This window comes from Ylistrum balloti, unplaced genomic scaffold (assembly GCF_031769215.1).
Source record: "Ylistrum balloti isolate Yb309-2 unplaced genomic scaffold, AGI_CSIRO_Ybal_v1 Utg370138, whole genome shotgun sequence".
NCBI lineage: Eukaryota > Metazoa > Mollusca > Bivalvia > Pectinida > Pectinidae > Ylistrum > Ylistrum balloti.
In genome coordinates, this window is record NW_026782146.1 from 1,146,688 (window position 1) to 1,156,761 (window position 10,074).

The 10,074-nt window shown below is 37.1% G+C and overlaps 1 protein-coding gene across 1 annotated transcript; it reads right to left on the reverse strand.

Annotated features, from left to right (window-relative positions):
• Nucleotides 1–7,870: 7,870 nt before the first annotated feature.
• On the reverse strand, nucleotides 7,871–9,337 carry LOC132550676 (uncharacterized). Its single transcript, XM_060214766.1, has 2 exons — nucleotides 8,360–9,337; nucleotides 7,871–8,317 (listed from the first exon to the last, which is right to left on the reverse strand). Exons 1-2 carry the CDS (start codon nucleotides 9,335–9,337, stop codon nucleotides 7,871–7,873), a joined length of 1,425 nt encoding a protein of 474 aa, XP_060070749.1.
• Between the last annotated feature and the right edge of the window lie 737 nt (nucleotides 9,338–10,074).

The window sequence follows — 10,074 nt, forward strand, 5'->3', positions numbered from 1 at the left end:
GAGATCATACTGGTGACAATATCACTATCATACAGTCTCCATCTACAGTAGAATGTGTACAGTGAGATCATACTGGTGACAATATCATACAGTCTCCATCTACAGTAGAATGTGTACAGTGAGATCTGTATTAAGTATTTACCGGTAACATTTTACGACATTTTGAAAATGTTGTTTGATCTTGTCAAATGGCGATAGCTTGTTTTAGAACTATATCAATTACTTATATTTAGGTTATCGGCTATCAAATGTAATGATATGAAATACCTTTACCTACTTTCAAGGTCACAAGATTCAATTATTTCAAAATTGTGCTTTCTCAATAAAGGTGATGAGTTGTCGTACCTACTCATATATCTGTATTTGCATTTGTCTGAGTATGAATGAAGTGGGACCAATCTGCCTGAACTATTTCGTAATAAGGAAATCTGGGAAGACCGGCTGCACTGGGTGGCCATTATTTGAAATTAAATACTTAAAAAAATGAACAAATACAAATATTGTCTGCATGGATGGCATTGAAGAAGACAACCACGGAGAGTTATTAATCGTGACTTAAGCGATATCGGCCTTTCGTTAAAATTATAAGTTAATGCACACAGTAATTGTTGTAATCATGTCGGCGGTTGCTTTCAGTAAACGCCGTGATGTGAGAAAATGTCAGATTTTTAATAAAGCAATCTGCCTGTACTTTTTCATAATGAGGAAAATTGGGAAGACCGACTGCACTGGATGTTCACCTCTTAAAATTAGAAACTTAAATAAAAAATAAAGAAAAAAAAATATATATGTATCGGAAGTTTGCATGTGTGACATTGAAGAAGACAACCACGGAGAGCTATTAACCTTGATTTAGCGATATTGGCCTGTCGTTAAACTTATTTTTAATGAACATAATGGTTGTTGTAGTTCTGTCGGCGGTTGCTTTTTGCAAACGCCGTGATATGAGAAAATGTCAGATTTTCAACACAATATGTTTATGCAACTATGGAGAGACATTAACTTTGACTTTAGTGATATAGGCCTTTGGTTTAACTATTATAACTCATTATAAAATACATTTATATATATGAACACAATGATTGTAGTAGTCTTGTCGCCTGTTGCTTTCAGCAAAAGCATTGATGTGAGAAAACACGACAACAATATCAACATGCTAATCTGGGCGGTATATCTATTGACATAAACTTTGTATGGATATCGACACAAAGATGGGGTCCACATTTGACCCCCACATAGATTTTTATAATTTTTTCGCCATATGTAGATACATGAAAATAACCTACAACCGCATAAATGATAAGTCATTATAACTACTCATAGTCATACTGGACCTCCTTGTATAACGCCAGGTTGAGTGACAAAGGTACCTTAACATAATGACAAATACTTGCTACATGAGAATCTGAAATGAACATATATATATATATATATAAATATATATATATATATATACAAGCCTAAAGTACAAAAAATATCCGTTATTTTGATACCACATGTTATATTGGCATAAACAAATTAAGCATATTGATAACTTAGCTTAAACAAAATGCAAAATTTTCACAAAATAAAGAATATATCAAAGTTCATTTTGTATAGTTGCAATCTCAGTCTATATTTCATACTTCTTTAAAAAACTTTCTACGTATATATGCTGCCTATTGAATAAATTTTAAGTGATTTCAAAACCGGTAAAATATAGTTTTAGCAATTTAAACATGCTCATTGCATAATTTGCCATAATCATGAAGATTTAATTTTCGTTTTTTTTGTGCCAAATACTGCTATATTTTCCCTTTTTGTAGTACCAAAGCACACTAAGTATTTTGTATTTGTTTTAAAATTAAATTCAGGAGGTACAACTTAACATGGTGTTTTCTAGAAATCTATCCTCTAAAGAACAGCTGACAGTTAAGTCTGTATTATAAAAACTTAACAATGATTAAATAATCAGTATTACTGATAACGTGTTATCGTCATTCCACTTTTCTTCGTTTATCATTAAACATAACAATATTGGATATAAATTAGTTAGATATTCTAATTAATGATTAATATATGAGGCAAGAAATGATAACCTTGTCTGACACCTGGAACATATAAAGGTATTACTATAAGGTATTCATACCATTTTGCTAAGTATCTATAGGCAATTACATAGACAAAGTTACACTTATGTCAGACATTCTGTATTAAATTCAAATTACTGCAAATCTCCCATTAAGTTTACTAAAATGATGTCAGACGTGTGCATAGGTCGTGGTTGCAAAACCAGGTTGAAAGATTTATCTCAAGGAGCCCGAGCTCAAGTAAGACCCCAGTATAACTGGCTGTACCAGCTGCTAACTGCTGAGATCATTAGCATAACAGAAGAAAACATGATATGTGGAACGTGCTACAAGCGTGCTCCAAGCAAGGGCCATTGCAGTCTGAATTGTATAAACCTTCTGGTATGAGCACTCCAGATGACCTGGCGAATGATGCAGATGATGCTTAATGTGATTGTTGACCGGGGGTTTAGGGATGTGTTGGAGCTGCTGCGAGGTTCATGGTTTCCTGTGTACATGCCTTCCTATCTTCTGCCAGATCAGACATGGCATAATACACTTACTGCCAAAGAGCACCGCCAGTGTACTAAGTCAAGATGGGTTGTGGAGAGCTACCATGGTCGACTGAAATAGTGGAAACTGTTCAGAGAACAACACAGCTCAAGCTACTTCCTTAGTGTCATAGAGGAACTTATTAAAGTAGCTGCTGCTTCATTGAATGCTGCACGTGGACCAATTTATGTGTCCACACCAGAGAGGGACTTGAGGGACCGTTGCCTTGCTGAGCGAATGCAATCCCGTTTGGCTCTGCCCAACACCTTGGTCTCAAGGGTTGCAGATGAACCTGACCTTTCTAGGCGCAACAAGGCCAACTTGGTGAAACTTGATGCCTGTTCAAGAGAGTTTCCAGTACTGGATATGGAATATTTAGAAACAGTAACCTGCGGATCATACCAGCTGAAAGTAGCACCCAGAAATATTGCTGTGCATCTCACTACTGCTGGAGACTTTGAAGTTTGGGTCTTTCAGCATGATGAAAATCTTCTCCGAAGCCAAATCCATTCAAGGCACAAATCACAGTCAAAATACAATGTTTGGATTGCGTTTGACAGATATGATCAAAGTCAAAGTTTACTCCTGTGTCTGTCCAGCGGGCAAGCGAGCTGTTGGAATGTGTGCACATTTTGCGTGCATTTTGTATTTCTTGGGCCATGTTCAGCATCAAGATCAAACTAAGCCAGTCCATGTAACACTCAAGTTCAAACAAGCAATCACTTGAGCAGTTCTGCTATATTAAAACACAATGTAATGTGCTGCAAACTGCAACTGTTCTCTCTCTTATTGGCCTCTCAAAGTGCCACAAATTATGGATTGGAACTGACAAAGGCAAAGCCCATCACTATGACTGTACACAATCTATCTAATAAGGTCACTTTATTGACCTTCATCAACTGATTTGTATAAAGCTGCTAACTAAATCTTCAAATTGTGAAACTTGTACAAAAATGCCTTTATTTTAACAAATTTCATTTCTGTGACCTTGAACGGAGGTCAAGTTCAGCAATGTTAACCAAACTGATACAAATTGACATGAACAACCACCTTGTCAAATAGCAAGATCTACAGACTTTCGGTCATTAAGCTGTCACTATTTAACGAAAATGAAAAAAAAAAAATAAGAGTTTCTTGGTTTTTTTTAAGCAAATGTGTGAAATGACACATTTACCGGTTTTCGTTTTTCCCAAGAATCCTCCTTTTGAAAGATATCATCTGTGGCCAACTTTTAAGCAAGTATGAAAAATAGTCTGGTTTCGGAAGTATAGAAATTGAAGTGTCCAAAAGAGTACTTTTCTCAAAAGTAATGGCTTTTTATATGAATTTTGGCTGCATTTTTCAACACAAAAGAAACGTTTCTCCTGAAATAGTGTGATATGTGGTATCAAAATGTTGGTTGGTACAATGTTCTCACATTAATGACATAATTTTATTGGAATTGTCTCATAATAATGCACTAGAAGGAATTACATAACAGCTACTTTAACACTCACCAAGGTATTAGTCAAGGAGCTTCCATTTTATAAAAAATCAACTTTTCCGTATTTAAGCTTCTGATATCCATATCTGTTTATGGTTATCATATTTTGAAATTCAAAGTGAGGGCCGATGCTAGTGTTAGAATTTCCATATATGTTGACCCCACCTAATTAAGATGAAATCAACAATTTGAACTGCATAATTCCTTGCTTCAATGAAGTGTTTTTTTAATTTGTTTAAATTCTTCAACATTTCAACAAGACACACGCCGACATATCCACATATACCAATGTGTTACCTCGGACATACTTCCGTGGCGTCATTTCCTTCTTCTACAAGACGTTATTGTATTCACCATTAGGCGGTGGTCGGGTGGCGCCGTGGTACATACTCGTCTTTTTATTATTACATATATAACTAGTTACATAAACTGGAGGCGTTCTCTTTTAATGAAAAGTCAATGATTACCTTTGCGATACCTTTTGAAAGTTTTTTAAAAACATTTTGGTAAAATCGAAAGATATTTTTCTAAATTTTTGCTATTTCAAACATTATATAACTTATCCCTTTTCTAGAATGGTAAACATCATATTTCCAAATTTGTAAATTCTGCTTTTTTTGTCTTTTTAATAAGATGATAACAAGGTGTTATTTTGCTATCTTGTTATCTCGTCTGACCGATGAGTGTTACTACCGGAGCCGCCATGATTTACGATCAGGTTACTAATGCATGTATTGTTCGAATAAATTCCATGGGATTGGGAGGGAGATGGTCCATCATTTACATCTAAACTTAAACCTGCTTAACCATAATATGGCACACCATTCTCACTGCTGTTTCTAGAGTTCATATCCATGTCCTGTCAACACTGCATTTTGAAAGCATTCGGAGCAGTAGTTATCGAGGTGTCGACACACGCACGGACAGAATATACTTGTAATACATGTCCCTGGGCAAAATGCCTGTTTATAATTTTGAATCTGAGACCTAAATGTCTCTGTTCGATTATGTCGTCCGGATTGGGAAGGAAAAGGAACCACTTGATCATTCGTGGTTTACTTCAATAATTGAAACAATGTAGATATAATGATATTTGTAAATTACCACATGAAACACCCCCTTTAATAGTAAACTCATAATTTGTCATTCATTATCATGTCATTTCATGATAGGACGTATGGGGAGCGGGGGATAAAAGTTTGCCGCCGAAGTGTGACAATCAACTGCCCTGGGGCGTATATCACAATTAGTACCTATGTCTAGGAAACGGGTAATCTTAATGGTGACGAGCCAAGTAGTACCTATGTCTAGGACACGGGTAATCTTAATGGTGACGAGCCAAGTAGTACATATGTCTAGGACACGGGTAATCTTAATGACGATGAGCCAAATAGTACCTATGTCTAGGACACGGGTAATCTTAATGATGACGAGCCAAGTAGTACATATGTCTAGGACACGGGTAATCTTAATGACGATGAGCCAAATAGTACCTATGTCTAGGACACGGGTAATCTTAATGATGACGAGCCAAGTAGTACATATGTCTAGGACACGGGTAATCTTAATGACGATGAGCCAAATAGTACCTATATCTAGGACACGGGTAATCTTAATGATGATGAGCCAAGTAGTACATATGTCTAGGACACGGGTAATCTTAATGATAACGAGCCAAGTAGTACCTATGTCTAGGACACGGGTAATCTTAATGATGACGAGCCAAGTAGTACCTATGTCTAGGACACGGGTAATCTTAATGATGACGAGCCAATTAGTGCATATGTCTAGGGCACGGGTAATCTTAATGACGATGAGCCAAATAGTACCTATGTCTAGGACACGGGTAATCTTAATGATGACGAGCCAAGTAGTACATATGTCTAGGACACGGGTAATCCTAATGATAACGAGCCAAGTAGTACATATGTCTAGGACACGGGTAATCTTAATGATAACGAGCCAAGTAGTACCTATGTCTAGGACACGGGTAATCTTAATGATGACGAGCCAAGTAGTACATATGTCTAGGACACAGGTAATCTTAATGATGACGAGCCAAGTAGTACCTATGTCTAGGACACGGGTAATCTTAATGATGACGAGCCAAGTAGTACATATGTCTAGGACACGGGTAATCTTAATGATGACGAGCCAAGTAGTACGTGGACAATTTTGGGGTGGCGTAGACACACGTCTCAAATAGGAGCTGTGCACAGATGATGGCATTATTGTGAGAAAATGATTCACTATGCGATATAAATATCCATAATATAAAATTGTCAATTTAGAAGCTTTTACTAGAGTATCTCAGTATCTCCCTGCATATTCATATAGGTATCAAATATGTGTGCACTTTACTATTAAAGTCGGATAAGAAATCAATGTCGAATGAGATGATGGTCTGTATAACTTTGCACAGTACAACAATTACCGTTACGGTCATTACCCAAGGATCACTTCTTCCGATAGTTAGTGACACGGAACTGATCATACAAATTAGTTATAGAAACATGGATATACACGCTTGTACATGTAAATATCAATGTCAACATAGTATATACATTGTACACTTCTTCAACAATGCTCTCATGATTCGTCATTCAGCATTTTTAATTACTGTAAGTGAATCGGTCAGTATATATACACACCAATAGTTACAAATTAATTACATATAAAATTCTTTATTTCAAAGATATCAAATGAACTTTGATAAAATAAACAATATAACTGTTTACTATATATAAACAGCAGTCCGTCTAATTGACGCATTGATTCACGGACATTGACGCCGTGTTTACCTGTACAGTGATCGGACTGTGAACTGTGCCATCTTCACCTAAACAACAATACAATGAAACTTTTAATTAAATGCTGTTAAAGATATATCAATGTGTTGGAAAGTGACTATACTTGATAGCCAGAGGCATACATTTGGAGATGTTTTCATAATATTGTTTTTATTTTATATTAAAGTTGTCAAAATAATCGTTTTGTTTGTCGAATATCAGAGGCATACATTTTGGAATTTTTATCTACAAAACGATATATCAACATTTTCCTGAAATGCCGTTAAGTAATATATAGTAAAAAAAAAAACGTTCACCTATATCTAGAAAACCGCGCATGCACGTCACGTTATGTCCTCAAACGCTACGTGACACACTAGTGACTTGTACTAACATATCGCATGCGCAGATTCACTAGATAACAGGCGGATGGTATGATACAATATGTAAATATAACAATATGTTGAATAAGATGTTGGTTTTCAAAAAAAATTTGTGTTACAGAAAAGAAAAGGGGACAATGCACTTCCACAGGAAAAACATTGTGAAGATCCTCGTCATTATGCAAGTAAGCTTATCAACTTGTTCCTTTTTAACATGACTATGTCAATAGTTTTCAGTCTATATTCTTTTCCCCTCACACGAGGAATACTCTGAAACATAATCTATTTGGCTTACTCCCATTTCGCCTTAGCTGTCAATTTCATGGTAAAAAATTATTCCCATTTCGCCTTAGTGGCAAAACCAGACAGGCTAAGGCGAAATGGAACCTTGTATATACAAATTAAGGTAGCAAAGCAATTAATTTAATAATGTCTATTTAGCAATATACTAGTATTCTTTTTGCAATGTCATCAATACAAACATAATTAACATTATAGATATATAATATATATTGATACAGAGAAGTATACATTTCATGCAACAAAATCTTATAGTTAAGCACTATCAATCTTATCATATCAATCATTTAAATCAAGCACAAATGTTCAAAAGTTTCACTGTTTCGATATGCTATAATAAATAGTCCTAACATTCAAATTCAAATTAAGCACTATAAATATCTCACTGAGTTTCAGAATGTAGGATGCTGCGTCTCCATACTGGATGAAGTCTTTGGTCCCATTCATTAGATCAGTCTTTAGGTTTTCTAGACGTTCTTCTACTTCTCTGTACTTCCTAGCTTTCTTTCGTCTCTGTCCTCCTGCTGCATATTGAATTATCTTCACCTCGGTAGCTGCTTGCAGTCGCTGGAACTCCTCGATGATCTTGTAGATGTTGGGATGTGATGTCTTCACTCTCTTCTTTAGTTTATTGCGACATCCTTCTAAGTGGTTATTGGTTCTGGGTCCTTCGGTTAGGAAGTGGTTCCATGTTGATTGTGGATATCGCCCTTCAATCCATGTCTTTGTGACGTAATCTGTGAGTTTCAGGCAGTCTTCTCTCTGTGGGGCATCTTATAGGGCATGTAGCCAGTAATCTTCAACTTGGTGTAATGGAAGAAGTGGCAAAGCTGCTGCACGGCGGACAAGTTCCTGGACTTCGGGAAGGTTCTTGTAGTCAGTCTGAAGTCCATATTCTTGTGTCTTTTCCCAGATGGTACTTGTGTAGTGGAACAGGCATCCTTTGAGTTCTGCTGCTGGAAGTGTCTGAGTGACGGCATTACGGGAAGCACATTCGAAATCAAGGTTAACTGTGCACGGTGAGAAGTCCAGGTTGTGTCGAACGGCAATGTCTTTCAGAAGCGTGAATAATCTGTTGTAAGTGTTAGTATCTCTCTTCGGCAGTAATGAATACATAAATGGAAACATAACAGTACCAACAAAAGCATGGATGGTGAAGATACTGTCAAACATCTGTGGGGCTGTATAAAAGGTTCCATCGCAGTAGACGATCTCGGCAGAGCATAGATGTACTAGGTTCTCGTCAGTTGTGAATATCAGTATTTTGTCATTGTCTCCATCATTTGCTTGTAGAAACTGTTCTCCACTGGTGGTCTGGGTAAATTTACCTTCAAGTTGTACCTCTGGTCTGGTGTTCGGAATTGGCGATAGTGTCTTCTTTCTGCTACGATAGAATGACGACTTCTTGGCATCAAACTTTGGAAGTTTAGAGGCAATCTTTTTACTCTGGGCATCCCATGGAGTAGTTCGAAGTTTGGATATTTCTTCATCATAGATGGCTGGTAGTGGATGAAGTTCGGTTTTAACTCTCGTTCGTACGTTGTTCATAATCTTCTTACATTCTACTGCTGCTTGGTCTGGTAGATGATTGTGAACCTGGCCTATCTTTGTGGGTACGTCATCTCGGGTGCATAATGTAGCTTTGCAGTTTTTCTCGGTACACTTCCATGATATCCATGTGTCCCTCTTGTTGTTATGGCGATATATAAAGCCATTCCATACAAGATGTCTACCACCTCTGTAAGTCTCTAAAAAGTCTACATGTAGCATAACTCCTGCCATGTTGATTGTGAAACTGATACTTTAGCATACTGTCAAAGGTCTTTTATAGATAACATGTAAGCTGAGATGAGGAGTTATTCCAAGATGAATCTCTGTAAGTCTAGTGTTGTTCCAAGCTGTTACTGCTAGGGTGAACAGGATTCTTACGTTACGTAAGCTGAGATGAGGAGGTATTCCAAGCTGAATCTCTGTAAGTCTAGTGTTGTTCCAAGCTGTTACTGCTAGGGTGAACAGGATTCTTACGTTACGTAAGCTGAGATGAGGAGGTATTCCAAGCTGAATCACTGTAAGTCTAGTGTTGTTCCAAGCTGTTACTGCTAGGGTGAACAGGATTCTTACGTTACGTAAGCTGAGATGAGGAGGTATTCCAAGCTGAATCACTGTAAGTCTAGTGTTGTTCCAAGCTGTTACTGCTAGGGTGAACAGGATTCTTACGTTACGTAAGCTGAGATGAGGAGGTATTCCAAGCTGAATCACTGTAAGTCTAGTGTTGTTCCAAGCTGTTACTGCTAGGGTGAACAGGATTCTTACGTTACGTAAGCTGAGATGAGGAGGTATTCCAAGCTGAATCACTGTAAGTCTAGTGTTGTTCCAAGCTGTTACTGCTAGGGTGAACAGGATTCTTACGTTACGTAAGCTGAGATGAGGAGGTATTCCAAGCTGAATCACTGTAAGTCTAGTGTTGTTCCAAGCTGTTACTGCTAGGGTGAACAGGATTCTTACGTTACGTAAGCTGA